Source organism: Candoia aspera, chromosome 3 (assembly GCF_035149785.1).
Source record: "Candoia aspera isolate rCanAsp1 chromosome 3, rCanAsp1.hap2, whole genome shotgun sequence".
Taxonomy (NCBI): Eukaryota; Metazoa; Chordata; class Lepidosauria; order Squamata; family Boidae; genus Candoia; species Candoia aspera.
Genome location: NC_086155.1, coordinates 102,115,128 through 102,131,078, shown reverse-complemented (window position 1 = coordinate 102,131,078; position 15,951 = coordinate 102,115,128). Strand labels below are relative to the sequence as shown.

Below are 15,951 nucleotides of genomic sequence, written 5' to 3'. Positions count from 1 at the left end.
ACTGATCTGACAGTGGATTTAAAAATGGCAGGCTACAAGAATGATATAGAAAAAGATGCTACACTGGACACACAAAAGAAACTGGCTAATGTCTTAATAATTAAAAGAGATATACAAATAACAAACCAAGAGAGTGACCTGGATAATTTTCCTATACTGGATTTAGAAAAGAGGCTTGTTAAAACTTTGAAGAATTTTGTGAGAAGAAACAAAGAAAAAATGAAATCAAGTTCTAGGACATTATTTAAAGGGACTAAAAATTAAAATTGTTAGAAGTAAAAGGAAGGAATATAAATTTGGTTTATCTGATCAAGGTTAAAATAGATACGTTGTTATCTCTGGTAATCTTTAATGGACTTTTGCTGACATCAGGACTGAAACGACGAGGCTTTAAGGATTTGTTTATAGATAAGAGATGGGATATGGGAAGAAGAGATCATTTGTTGTATTTTAAGAGAAGGTGATAAGTTACTAAAATTGTTTATACTTTTTGTGATGAAGGTGGGAAGTCACTTCTTTATATATTTCTTCTCTTTTTCTTTACTATATTCTTTTTTTCTTTTTTTCTTTTCTATTTTTTCTATTTTCTTTTCTGCACCTTCTATTTTTTCTTTTTTTGGTTTGTAATAGTTTTTATCTTTGTAATTTGAAATGGAGATGAGCACCGCCCCCTAGAGTCGGACATGACTGGACTTCATGTTAAGGGAAACCTTTACCTTTACTATTTTTTAATCAAATTACTATTAAAAAGAGAGAGGGGGATGAGAAGAAGGAAAGAGGGGCCACCATAGGAGAAAAGCAGAACATTTACAAAAAGGGGTTTGTCTGTCTGTTTTTAAGGTAAAAGGGGGTACTAGAGGGAATTGGAGCTGGAGCACACTGTATATATTTGGCAAGATATGAGGACAGAGAAATAAAGAGGACAAGAAAGGCTTTGAACATATGGATGAAGAATTTGTGTCTGATACAAGAACAAATATGAAGGCATCTATAGGGATGCAAAAAGGGAGGAACATTTCTTCAAGCAGCCAGAAACTGTACAGAACTTCAGGCTTCCTATACTGCAGCAGACTGGATAAATATAGATTTATTTCTTTTGATTAAAGTTACAACTTGCTGTGATCTTAACAGACCAGTGGGGGTTTACCTAAATCAACATCTTTGTTTCATTTTTACTGTTGGCAACTAAGTGACAGTTAAAAAGGGGACTTTGGTCTAGGATTGTTTTATTGCAAAGAAGAATTTTATTTCTGCTCCCAGCTGGGAAAGAATCTCCCTTTCGTGGTGCCATTTGTCATCTTACTGCTGGGATGAGAAGACTTCTTCTCTTAAGGAAGACACATTAATGACAAAATAATTATACAGAGTAGCATTCATGCAAATCCAGATGGTTTTCTTTTTTGAAATTGTATTTTATTTTCCTTGAGCATAAACATATGCAGAAATATGCAAATGCAAAATACTCACAACCATACCATTCATTTTCACACCCTCTGGGCATTCTGTCTGTTTAACATAAAAGGACATCTGTGTGACTGAAATACGGTAGAGTTATTTGGTGTTGTTTGTCACCCAAGAGATTCTGGCTCCCACCTTAGCCAAGCTCTTGGATTTAAAATATTAGCAGCAATTGTTTCTTTTTAAAGTATTCCTACAGATCACATTTATTTTTATGCCTTAAACTACTTTTCTTTTTTTCTTTCTTTTTCTTTTTTGTAATTATGTGCAAAGGACTTCTCGTATTTGTATCTCATCCTTTTCTCCAAGGACTTGAGGAATTATATGTCAGGTTTTTTTTTTCAATTGAGTGTTCATCTAAATAAAATGAGTTGAAAAACTGAAGGAGAAAGTGGATTTATATCAAAGGAGTCATGATAAAATGCATGAAGCACTACCGAATAATGGAGGAGAATCATATCTGCAGGAACATCATTGGACTGCTATGTATTTGCTGACTGGGTGAACTACGGAATAATGTTGTGTGTGATGATATCAAGCACTGTAAATGCTCCACCTTTGTTGTCAGACTTCAGAACCATTTATTTACAAGCATTATGGCTTTTATTACAGTAATCAGCTAATGAAATGGAACTCTCAACAAGGTCAAGCATTTTCAAGAAACCTATTCCTCCTGCTTCCTTTCATCAACCAATAAAATTGCTGTAAAAAAACACACACACACAAACTGGTAAAGTCATATTTAAGACAAAACGATGTAAAAGATGCTCCACTGTCATTACCAGGAATAATAGATGAGGATGCTGTATTGAGAATCACAGGATAATAAACTGCAGAAGCTTGATATTCAAAACTGAATGCCTCCAGTGAGGAAAAGTGACGTTCTGAAGTGTATCTCTTAGAGAAATCTTTATTGCCAACTGGAAAGTCTTTCATTCAGGAGTACTTTTATATCGCCTTAGAATGCAGCACAATTATTGATTAACAAATAATTCTGCACTGAAAGAGACATTTTATGGCACCATTGGATTCTTTATTTGTCCTTCAGCAGCAGGATGAAAACAAGTTTTGTTACATCATTGTGGGAAGGAGCAAAGTTCACACAGCCCAGGGGCTCATACTGCCAAACCTCCACAGTAAAGGCCAACGTATATAACCATCAGAATCACATGGTATATATTTTCCTAGATAGTTCCATCAAAGTTTACAGATGTGTGAAATGGGTTGCCATTTATAAATACTTCCACTAGTAGAATGCCCTCCTCAGATCAAACCAACACTAGAAGGGATTCAGCCAAGCTGACCAGAAAGAACACTGTTTTTTCACATGCAGAAAGAATTGTTTTCATTGGGACCAGCATTCAAATATGTAATTCCCTGGATAAATTCTAATAGGATCATAACATTTGGATCTCAGAGGGTTTCTGGTTCTACTTTCTACTCAGTGAAGACTCTTCTAAAGCATTTTGGACAGACAGCTATCTAGATTCTGTTTGAAGACCTCCAGTAAAGGGGGACATACCACTTCATGACACAGCCCTATTTCGCTAGTTAACAGCTCTCCTCCTCCTAACCTGAATCCCTCTGGGGCAACAGAGAATAATCCACTTCCCCTTCTACAGTATAAGATAGTCTTCAGATATCTGAGGGCTGTTCATACCTCCCCTCAGTCTTCACTTCTGCAATCTAAATATATCTAATTCCTTTAACTGCTTCTCTTAGGATGGTTTCCAGTCCCTTCACCATCTGGGTAGCCCTCTTCTGAACTTAATTTAGTTTGTTGATGCCCTTTTTAGACTGAAGTGTCCAGAACTGGATACAGTATTCCAAGTAGGGCCTTACCAAAGCAGAGAAGAGTGGGACAATTACTTTCCATTATCTGGACTCTGCTTCCATTACTTCATACCAAAATTGTCTTTTTAGCAGCAGCATCATGCTGGAGCCTCATATTTAACTTTTGATCTACTAGAACATCCAGATCCTTTTCATGTGTACAGCCAAGCCAAGCCTTCTCTGTCCTATATCTGTGCCTTTCAGTTTCAGGACATTATATTCTCCAAGTTAAATTTCATCCTGTTCATTTCAGCCAACAGTTCAAGTTTGATTAGATGTTTTGAATCTTCTCTTTCTCTTCTAAAGTGTTAGGCATACTTTCTAGTTTTTCATCATCTACAGATCTGATGATAATCTCCTCAACCTTTCATCCAGTTAATTAATAAAAATATTGAACAGCCCTGTGGCACTGCACTCAACACTTTTCTCCAGTCTGATGCAGTCATTCAAGCCAATTATGAATCCATCTAACAGCTGTATATTGAGGTACATATTTTATCATTTTATTAATGAGGCTATAGTGGCAATCTTTGCCAAATGCTTCACTGAAGTCAAGGTATGCTATGTCCATGGAATTTCATTCACCTGTTAAGCTAGCATCTTGGCCAAAAATGGACATAAGATTAGTCGGATATCATTGTTTGTAACAAACCCATGATGGCATCTGTTAATTGTTCTATTCCTATCCAGATGCTGATGGATATGCTGTTTAATAATCTCCCCAAAGAGCCCTGCCCAATATAGATATCAAGCTGACATGCCTGTAATTTCCCAGGTCCTCTTTCTTCCTCTTTATGAAGATAGGGACAATATCTGCTCTCCTCAAGTCTACTGGAAGTTCTCCAGAGGTTCTCAAAGATTTCAGTTCTACAATTGTCTCTGCAATCATAGTACCCCATAATGTAATTCATTTGGCCTTGTCAGTCTTGCAAAGTAGACAGAGACAGGAAACATGGTCAGATGAGTTAATTCTACTTTATTGTAAGGTTACATAAACAGAAACTTGCAAGTCTGAAAGTACATTTCTCTCCCCTCTTCCCCTTTACAGCCAAGGAAACTAGAGAGGGTCTCTTCTGAGCCACTTGACCTGCCCACATTCCTGCTGCGAGGTAAGTTGCCTTTTATTTGACTGTTCTCTAGACTGCATATCTTTGCCCTGTTTCCCAAGATCATTCCCACATACCATTACAGGCCTGGAGAATTGGATTCATTTAAATTAGCTAAGTATTTTACCCTCTCCTTATCTTCCCCAAGCTGCTGCTCCTTCCTTCCACTAATGGAACAATGATGGCCAACTAGGTCTTCATTTCCCTTCTGGGAAAAAACAAACTTAATATATCTTAACTTGTATTTAAGATATTTTTCCTTGTACCCTGTCACTATCATCCACCTCCAATTCATTCCATTCATCTTGCAAGAGGTATGCAGCCTCTTTGCCGTAACTTTTGTTTTTAATAGACCTGAAAAAGATTTTTTTCTTGTTTGGAGCATTTCTTATAAGGTTCAGCTCCTTCTGCACTTTAGGCTTTCTGACACAATTCTTACATTTTTTTGGAAACTATCTTGTATCCTTCTTTGGTTATACTCCTTTTTTTCTATTTCCTAGATATGTCCTCTTTTCTTCCCTGCATTTTAGGAAGCTTTGTCTGTACTCTCACTGAACTATTTTGATGTCTTCTATTTCTTCTTCTAGTAGGAATTGTTCATGATGGTGCCTTCATTATCTTATTTTGCAAGGTTTCCCATCTTTCCTGTATACTTTTCTCCTTTAGAATTTTGACCTATTTTTTGAGCTGATCAAAATGTACCCTTCTGAAATCCAGTATACAACTCTGTCTTCTATATTCCTCCTCTCCGTGAGAGAGTAAACTTTATCTTCTCCAAGGTTCTAATCACTTTCCAATCTTGAACCATTTCCTCCCTGTTGGTAAGGATTAGGTTCAGAATAGCAGACCCCTTTGCTTGTTCTTCCACCTTCTGATGAATAAAGTTGTCAACAAAAGAGGACAGGAATTTATTGGATCTCTGACTCTTGGCAGAGTTAGGGTTCCTGCAGATGCCAAAGTAGTTGAACTCTCCCATTGTCATTATCCTGTGCATCTTTGAAAGTTTTGTCATCTGACATAGAAAGGTCTCATCACACCTTCTGCCTGTCCATGAGTTCTATCATAAACTCCCAGAATGGTATATTTTTCTTTCTCTATCCTTTTATTCTACTCAAATATTCCCATCAGGATTTTTATGTTTTATTTGTGAATTTCTGTGCAGACTTATGCTTTCGTTCCATACAGCAGGACATCTTGTCTCTTTTGGGTGAGTCAGTTTCTTTTCAATGTAGTAGCCTTCCAAGTCCATTTGTCTGTTGTTTGTTTGTTATATTTGTATCCTGTTTGTCATCCTACCAAAACTAGTGACTTCTATGACACCATATTTGTCCTCCATTGTTAGGATTTCAAGTTTGTTTCTGATATTCTATGTGTTGTACGTTGGTGTAGAAACATCTGAGATTGTAAGCAATATCCCTACTGGCTTCATAGTTTCCTGCCAGTCTAAATCCTCTCATGAGTCTTCATTTGTCTCCTGTGTTGTTCTCAGTCTTCAGTGCTGTATGTGGTTCTGGGATTTTGTCATCCTCCCCCTTGTCTTTAGTTTAGCACCCTTCTGATAAGATTGATCAGGCATCAGCCAAAACATCTTTCCAGTCTTCATGAAAACTCTTGCCAAGAGTTTTTATCTTGGCAAATCAGCCTATGGTCAAGGAACCCTTCTTTGTGGCACCATTCACATACCTAGTTGTTCTCTCTTCTTACACCATGACCCTTAACTGGAAGGACTGACAAAAACATTACTTGCACTCCCAGTTTCTTCACCTTCTTGCCCAGGGCCTAATAGTCTCCATAGATTTCTTCAAGGTTTCTTTTGGCAGTGTCATTCATCTGCACATGAATCATTATGAAGGGATAGTTATCAATAGGTTTGAAGAGTCTCAGCAGCTAGTCCATCCCATCCTGGATATGGGCACCTGGAAGACAATACACCTCCTGCCACATCATATCAGGTGTCCATACCATGACCTCATTTCCTCTCAGCAGGGAATCATGCACCACTACAATGTACTTCTTCATCTTAATGGCTCTTGGGTTTCTTTAACCCATAGGACCCAGTCTCCCCAAAAGCTATGATTGACAAGGCTTCATCAGGTACAATAGCTGTGGATTGTCTTCAAAAATGAGGGTCTGGTTTCTTAGCGACATTGGTACTGAATGCCTCCTGATATTCTTGCTTTGCTGAGTCATATTTATTTATTTATTTATTATTCAAATTTAATTACTGCCCATCTCCCCCAAAAGAGAGCTTCCACTTATCTTCCTCTTTGTGTTCTCTGAATTCACTTCCCTTTTCTGCCCTCTTGAGGAGCTTCACCCATCCTGTTGAGCAACTTCTCACCTTCCCTGGTCTGTTCCAGTGTAGAAACTCTCTCCACAACCTTGCATTCCTAGCATGTATAGTTGGGTTCATAACAAAACTTCCTTCATTGTCCATGCTGCTTGGAGTTGATTGGATTCTCCCACAAAAGACTCCCATTTGCTCTTCCTGTTCATTGCTCAATCTTAGGATGTATAGTTTCCTCTTTTTAAAAAACATGCACATACATTATTTTTAATAGGTGTATGGAAGCTACAGAGAAAGATGGAGCTGCTCTTAAATGCCATCACCTTAAACAAAACAATGTTTCGCAGAATGAAAAAAAAATCTGCTAAATAAATATTTAACCACAGGTAATGTTTTTAAAGAGGCCACAAATAGCTCTTGCAATGTCTAATCTCCTTACAGGTAGTAAACATAATATCTGGTAGATTAGTATTTTTAAAATAAATTGTAAAAAGAAAAAAACCTACATCTATTTTGCCATCCATCTATTTTATAGTAGCTCCTTGAACCATACAATCAGAATTTATGTTATAATATTTGTAATGTACAATTCTCAAAGCTTCTATAGTTTTAATTTAGAAAAATATTGATGAGGAAGGACATAATAATTATTTATACTATTTTTAAACTTCCACTTTTAATTCTCTTGGTTGCATTCACATCTTTTCCTTCATTTATTTCTTAATTCAAGGAGAAAAGCAAAGGGAAAGAACAAATTAACATTCGTTCATTAGTCAGCTTAATTCAGTTCACTTGCAGAAATTAATTTTTCAGGCTAGAGATTTATTTCTTCTTAGACTGTGCTTCTGACTGAAAAATCTTCTAATGTGAGTTATTATGGAATTCCATATTCTTCTCAATACTAGCAATTTGCAAAATAATCCTAACACAAGGTTGTAAGTAGTCAGACCTGGTGATCTCTAACAAGAGATTTGTTGCTTGGTGACTAATGGTAAAACTTTATAAGAAGCTGTTTCTTTTGCTTGAGACCACAGATGACCAGGACTTTAATCCTATGACCAATTATGCGGGGAATACATCCTACTCAACTCAATGAGCATTACTGCTGAGTAGACATGTTATGATAAGATTGTCACAAAGGTAGATGAAAATGGGAAGACTGGTAAAAACAACACTTTAAAACTTAGTAAATATTGTAAATTGGAAAGCTAACATGAACTCATTAACTGTCCTATAATTTGAAAATAGGTCAGGAAGTAATTTATGCAATTTGGGGTTGTTTAAAGATGGTAAGTACATTTATCTCTGTTCTTTCTATGGTTGCTCCCACACTAAATACATTTAACATTACAGAAGCATCTGGTATATTATTAATAAAGTATTGTTGATTATATTGGCAGCATTGACATAATAATATTAGTTATATGTTATATAAGGGACACATCGTTTATCCTTGTAAAAGATTTCTAAAATTATATATGCATTAGATAACATGTACTTTGTTATATAAATATTTGTTATATAAATAAACATAACAATGTTCACATTCTATTTAATAAAGGAACTATCCAAAATGTGCAGGGTAACAAATAACAATACCCACTACAACAACTGGTTTTAATTTTTTTCTTGTTGTACTTATACTGCTATTAGGTCCCTTGCTTGCTCTCTTCATATTATGCTCTTAAGATAGTTTAGATCTCTCATGCTGATCCCCCAGCAAAATCCCTTTCTTAAATTCCAACTCTTCAACAACACGTAGCAACTGCATCTTAGTTCCAAAAATCCAGACAGTCATCAGGTGTCAGCCATTCTTTAAAATATTTGCTACCAGTTAGTGATTGAAAAGTTGATCCACAATTATAAGGAAATTTAAAAAAAAGAAGTTCAATCAGTCAGTGGTATGATGGGAGAAAAAATTGCAGTGTGTGGAGTAACTGCAGCATCATGCTATCCAATGAAAGGCAGCATTTCATACGGTGGTTGATGTTGGGCAGGGATGGAATTTAAGCCAAGGGAACCACCAATCACAGCCCTTCAAATGTCATGTATTAAAATAGTACAGACAGTAGCTGGCATAGATCCATGCTGGATGGGCAGTAAGGCCATGCTTTGGTGGCAGCAAGATTTAGGACAGCATGATTATCTGCTGGATCCAGGAATGGGGGGAAGGTGGCAAAACTGCAGTATGGATATAGCCTAAATGTCTACTTCAGTAAGAAATGTTTAAACCATCCCTCCCCCCCCCAAAAAAAATGGTAGAGACACAATTCTGTGCCTATAAACAAAAGAGACTGTCAGAAAAGATAATTGCAGGAGTGTTCATTAACATTCCCCATTATCTTCTCTTGAGACCTAATTGGAATTCAGTTCTGAGGAAAGCTGTTCCTGGTTTGGAATTAACTGGAATTCTTAAACACAGCCAGAGAAAGAGAGTCTCCACAAAATCACAGAAAAGAACAGCACAGTGAATGATAAATAATGCACATGCTTTGCATGTTAAAATTGGTTTTGGGTCTGTTCTGGAAGACCATTCTTCTCCTTTTTGTATGAGGGAAGTTCTTGGTCATTTTCTTTCAATCCCTAGAAGAATTTATGATTGTTGATGAAGTCAGCAGGAATTGTGTTCAGAACTGAAACAAGTCAGAACTCTACTTGGGGTAGAGGCAGATGTTTAAAGGAGCCTTAGGAAGAGCTATTGGTCAGAGTAGGAAGATTTTGGTGTGACATCAGCATGCACTAGTTCTTCCTTCCTGTTGGTGGAAAGCTCAGTCTACACTTATTAAAATTCTAACTGGTTGGAAAAGACCATGCAATGTGTACACATGGGAACTCAGCGAACAGTACATCATTTAAAATTAATCCTTTCTATCAATGTGGATTAGGAAAAAAGAGCAAAGTAAAATAATTTAATTGGCATTTCAAAATTATGAGTCCAACTGGGCTAGTTCATACATGCATGCTTATCAGGGAGGAAACTGCATCATACTAAGACTATAACTGGAATAATCCCACATTTCAGCTGTTTTATATTTGCTTGCTCATTACTCAATGACTTCAACATCTAGCAAGGATGTGCAGATGTAAATGAGTCACACCAGACTAATATCACATCACATTTCAAGCAAAAACATATTTTTTTCAGTGAAATCATGACTCAGGACTAGTTTTGGCAGAGGCCTCATATATTTTATATATGCTTTTTGCCACAACAGGTCCTAGGTTCTGGGGTACAGGATCCCTGCCTCCAGGGATCTGAAATCACTGCATTGGGTCAAACCTCCATTAGAAACTTTGTTACTTCTGGTCAGTACTGTACTATAGCCTACAAGACTAGGCTAGAGAGATGAATGGCCTAATTCATTATGCATCATCTTCCTATTATTTATTAGACTTTTATACAATCTTAACCAACTCAACAAATATACAACAGTGAACAGTAAAAAAAATGTATATATCCTATTACAGTTACCTTATCCTAACATACAACATTCCTGGCACTGCCTCTCACTCTGGACAACACATCCTACATTCTGACAGCCTTCCAAAATAACTAGATCTTGAGTAGCTTTTAAGGGGGAAAGGGCCACTCTTGCCTCTGGGGAAACTGATTCAGAGAGAACGTTTCATGCTTTGTTATAGTACATAATGCAACACATTGAGACATTTTTCCTCAACTACAGAAATCACTATAAATGACAGAATAAAACTACAAAATGCATAGTACAAACATCAATTGTACATTTCAATTCAGACAGCAGTCACAATAATTAAAGGCAGATTTAGAAATGCATACTCATTATCTGAGTCAATGCCATTGTCATGGCTACCATACACTAACAATAACAATGATTTATTAAATTTATATGCTGGCTGACTCACATTGTTAATGTCATAGATCAAGCCTTTGTATCAATGAACATTGCCTCAAACACAATGCCTCAAATGCCGTTCACTTGCTAGACAGCAGAAGTAGAATATACTTGCCTATTACTGCAGCCATTAATAATAATAAATAAATAAATAAATAAATAATATATGGAATATATAGAAATACCACAAAAATATTTATAGGATCAGAGATAATATTTTCATAGACATTCTTTATTTTTATGGTGTTATTAGAGAGGGCAAAAGTGGCATCTCTCTTGGATGCAATTGTGCAAAAGTGCAGAATGAAGCAAGAGCATGTGATATATTGAAAGTTATTAAAATAACATTTCCCAGAGGGATAGCTATGCTGCAGCAAAAACAGATGTTCTGTTGCTCAAAGGCTTAGAAAAGGTAGCACAATAAAGGGAGTGGCAGGTGTTATCACTTCTCATTACCCCATGTGCTGGACCTAGTTCAGAAAAAACAAGTGAGAGAAGAGGAATATCAAAGTCCTGTGACACTCAATGGTAGGAAATAGCAGTCTTCTGAGCAGAAGCCACCTCTTTCAGCAACAGCACCACTAAGCTTTCACGGATTTCAAACAGGGCTTTGCTTCTTCTCTTAGTCTTCTGATGGTTAGTTCTCTTCATGAAATGTGCCAGTTTCCATATGATATTAATGACAAAATCTCATCAATATACCCTCACACAAAACCTTTTAAAACCAAGTGTTCCACTTCTTTTTCTTTAAACTAACTTCTCTCAGTCTTTTTAGATCACAAAACAGAGACACTGCAAACATCTACATCACTATCAGTCAGAAATACTTTAATTTGGATTCCTGTACTAAGCAGGAACTGGCCCTTCCCAAATCTACAATTCTATGATTGTATATCTCATACTCAGTGTATCAGAGCTGTTTAATCTGTCAGCCACCTAATGTAATTTCATCATGCATCAGGTATCTCTTACACATTACCTTCACATTTCATTAAAATGTGGCCATATCTAATAAGCACAGGTTAAATTCTAATTCTAGTAATCGCAATAACAGTAGCAACAATAGCTACACCATCTAACATTTGTATACTGCTTTTGTTCTTTGTATTGGGCATGATTTGTTCAGTTGAATTCCATACAACAATACAGTAAATCAGTATTATTATCCATCACAGAGCATATTCTATCCTTAACTATCACTGCCTCAGTTTATATTTATAAGCCATGAATGTGTATGTACACAGACACACCTGCTCTAAGCAACTTACTATCTAAATGTTGATGATTTGGAAACAACAAAAGATGAGGAAGGAAGGGAGAAAGTTTCATAGCAAGGAATGTCTCTTTGGGTGGATGAAAAATCTAAATTATACAATGGACAGACTCCCTACTCCAGCTTCCAAGACATTATAATCAATTTCCATCTTAAGGTGTGTATTGTATCTCTGTATCTGAAAGGATGCTACATGACTTTGAACAAAATAATAATACCACCAATCAAATTATGTGGAATTAAAAAGCCAACACCTGATGCTAGAGCCACTTTCAATTACTGTATGCCTTTAAATACAGTAATTGAAAGCAGATTTTACTTTTCTGCTTAATGAAAAATGGTGCTTCCTACATGGCATAAAAACAGATCTCAGGTCTAATGGACAATTAGGCATTCCAAAGTGTGAAGGAAAAATAAGAAAAAAAATAATCAGTCAGCTTAAGGGGCAGAGGGAAGACTCATGGACTAGGAAAAAATAAAATTAAGCATAAGGGAGAAATAAAATTGGCCCAAATTGCCACATATGAAGAGGCAAGAAAGTAAATTAAGCTGGAACTCAGTATCTTTGCAAGCAAGCAAGCAAGCAAGCAGGCTAGATTTCACTTGGGGATGATTTTGAAGGGTGGTATTAAAATTTAATTAATAAATAGATGTCTGTCTCCTTAGCCACTCTGCTCTGGTAGTTCTCCATTTTCATTACTATTTGGTCTTCAAGACCAGTTCTGGATAGTTTTAAATTATTTGACAAACATTCCCTGGCATGAGCAACTAATTGCTCATACCAACAAGACAAAGCTGGGTTGTGGATGGTAGGTTATATTGGCAAGTGAACTGGCAAGGATTCACAAGAATTTAAGGCTCAGGACTCCATAGAAATAATTGTGCAGATCTGGACCAGACTTTTTCCACCCCTTTCTGACAGATGGGAAATCAAAGAATTATACAGAAAGGATGCTGGCTTCCTTTCTTTCTTTGTAAGCAGATATTGACATATCACAGTAATACCACATGCTCTTAAAAAAAGAGAGACAGTGCATGCAGATGTGAAATCCTTTGTGAGAGATTGCATTAAATGAGAAAAAAATGAAAATAAAAGTATCTACAAGCTCAGCAGGCTCCTGGAAGAATATAGGAGGAATGGAATGAGTTTTTAGTTCTGATTATGCTCTATTGTCCAATCAGCACACATATTACTAGATTCATGCAGATCTATTTCAACTGCAGAGCAACATTAGCTTATGTTGATGTACGAAACCAAAATCTTCCTATCTTTAAGCAGTGGCTCTTTCCAAGGCACCAGTAAATGTCTGTCTCTATCATGAATAAAGACCACCACCACCCCGCCCAGTTCTGGAGCACAATTTCTGCTTGACATCCTACTCCTGAAGTTGAAAATATATGACAAAAGAGCATCCTTCATACAGAAAAAAGTAGAATGATCTTAGAGTGATGACACAAAATCACTTTTTAACATGCAAAGTCTATGCATTACTTTTGGGGTACTCTTTCCTATTATTTGGCTGAGAATGTCATCTTCCGGCTCTCTTTAAAAGTTCCACTTAAATTACAGTCTAGAATGCAGTTTTCTGAAATGAACATTTACATCCAAAGCGAAAATGGGGGAAAGGGTATGAATAGCTTTTCCTGGGTGTTTAAAAAACAGACGTTTATAGCTGCACAATTCCTTTGCTAAATTGTCTTTACAAATGTTATTGAGAAGAGGCACTTACACACTTTTCAGTAATGTAGACGATTATCTTAAGAACTAGGCACAGTTGAATATTTATCATCGTTCTTTATACCCATGGCTAGCTCATCAAAACATCAATCTCTAAACTCCCTGACATTGGCAGGAGGAGAGTACTGCATCTTATTCTTCCCAGTGAGGTTATTTCAGCACTTGGAGCTGCGGACAGCAAACAACCTTAACTATTCTCCGAAGCATATTAACGACCATTATAATCCATTATCTTATACAGACCTTGAAGGATAGTCACAACTCACATGGGTTTCTTACTCCACATCACTAGCACGGATTAGCTTCACTACCACCATACATGCAAACATATTTTAAGGGGAAAAAAGAGTGGAGAAAATCGATCCCTTGAACCAGTGTTTTTTCATTCTTTACCCCCAAATTGCACATACAAAATTTATTAGCATGTATGGCCAATAAGCTTATAGGACTGGGACTATTGTGTATACACAAAATCCAAGCAAGTATCCCAAAGTCCAATCTTAATGACAGTATATTTGGCAACAGTGTCACTCCATCCAAATTAAGACAAAATGTAGACAATGAATTGAAATTCTCCTCTGAGACTGTGACTTAAAAGTCTAGCTAGCCTCCACATGTACTGTATATCGGTACAAGAAAATACTTCCTCATCTCTTTCCATCACACCTCGGAGCTCGAAAATGCTCCTTTGATTCTCCTTTCTCCCTCCCTCTCAAAACCCAGTCCAATAATGTACTTCCTATGATAAAGTACACAACTGTGTTTGCAGCCGTTTCACGTATAACAGACACATTGTAGACACATTGTACAGCACAGGTATCTTAAAGAAAGCGAACTAAGAGTGCGACCAATCCTTGTTTTCAAATCTAAGGATCCTACAGTCAGGCTTTTCAGAGTGCGGTGTTGGATTGAAACTCCCTGCAAAGTCCACCCAGAGGGACGAGCCAGGGCTTCTGGGTGAAATGGCATGATCCCCTAAAGCCCAGGGGGGCTCATAAGGATCCTGTACTCCCAGTTTATGCGATTTTGACGGGGGAAGGGAGTTGCAGCTGTCCAATTCTTGCCGCCGCCGCCGCCGCCGCCGCCGCCTCCCCCCGCCCCGCGTCCACCGTCCGTTTCTGCGTCAGAAGCAGGTGCCCAGGTAGCAAGGCTGACATTTTGCCAAGGAGAAGGATACCCAAACAGCCGCCCCACAAAGGCCTCCCCCTTCACTGACACCACCCACCCTCCCTCGGCTACTAGACAAGAGCTCCTCGTTTTTTCTGCGTAGAGCCGTCTGCCATCCCCGCCCCGGCTACCCCACCCGCCTTGAACCCTACTCGAGAGCCACCCGCCCAGCCCCTGCCTTGCCCTCCCGCCCCCGGTAGCGGCTCCAGCGGGAGTAAAGAGCCTCCGGTCCGCTCATCTTCCTCCCGCCCTACTCTGGCGCCGCTCCTAAATGTTCCCCAAATAGCCCACCCCCCCGGCCGCTATTATCTAGATCAATAAGAGCCGCCGCCCCTCCCCTCACCCCGGGAGAGCACCAGCAAACGCCGCGCAAAACGGCTCGGATGACCCCAGTTCTCGCTCCCTCTATTCTCCGCAGCCTCGCTCCCGGGCTAGGAACCCAGAAGAAGCGTCCCAGGGCGCCCATCCTCAAGGACCCGAGCCAGCACCTTCAAGCGCACTAGTAAGAAAACACAGAGGGAGAGAAATCAGCCGATGAACTGAGTACAGGGCGGGGACTCACCAAACATCTGAATGTGGCCCTTGGTGATGGGGTTGAAGCTGCCGCAGGCCAGCAAGATAACGTGGGTCTTGGTCGTTTCGGTCATGGTGGCGTCTGCTCGGTGGAGCGCTCCCTCGGAATTCCTCTCGCGCGGCGCGGCCTCTCCTCTCCTTTTTGTGTGTGTCTCTCAATGTGTCTGCAGAGGCAGGGGAGGCGAAGAGCTCCCAAACGCAAGCAGCGTCATCCCCCCCACCCGCCTCACGCCGCCCAATTTTAACGCCTTCAGCGCCAGGCAGAGTTTGCTTAACTCTGGGGCACCTCAGCTCTCTAAAGCAGATGCTGAAATTTGCTCGGTTTTGCCCCCAAGGATATTGGGATCATCAGTGGTACTTCAGTTGTTTTGCCCGGAAAGAAAGTGAAGACTTACTTTCAAGCCAGACTGGAAGCTTAAAAGGCAACCCAAAGAAGACAAGCTCTTTTATTCTGGTGGAGTTAATCGGGAATAATGACTACAGTGCATGCTGGTCTTGTCTTCACACTCACTAAAGCAGCTTATATTTCCCATTTTTATCCTCTTATTTCAATTAAAGTATAATGGGAGTGGGGGGAAAGCCATTGCTAATGCTTACAATCTGCAGCTTTCCTGTCAGATCCATGTAGTGCTATCCTCTCTTTT

At 38.5% G+C, this 15,951-nt stretch overlaps 1 protein-coding gene across 1 annotated transcript in view; it reads right to left on the bottom strand.

The window, feature by feature from the left end:
- NMNAT2 (nicotinamide nucleotide adenylyltransferase 2) overlaps positions 1-15,518 on the bottom strand; it is an 81,001-nt gene extending 65,483 nt beyond the window's left edge. Inside the window, exon 1 of the mRNA XM_063298449.1 lies at positions 15,297-15,518. Within this exon, the coding sequence (XP_063154519.1) occupies positions 15,297-15,381 (85 nt within the window). The 5' untranslated portion in view covers positions 15,382-15,518. The remainder of the gene's footprint in view (positions 1-15,296) is intronic.
- Between the last annotated feature and the right edge of the window lie 433 nt (positions 15,519-15,951).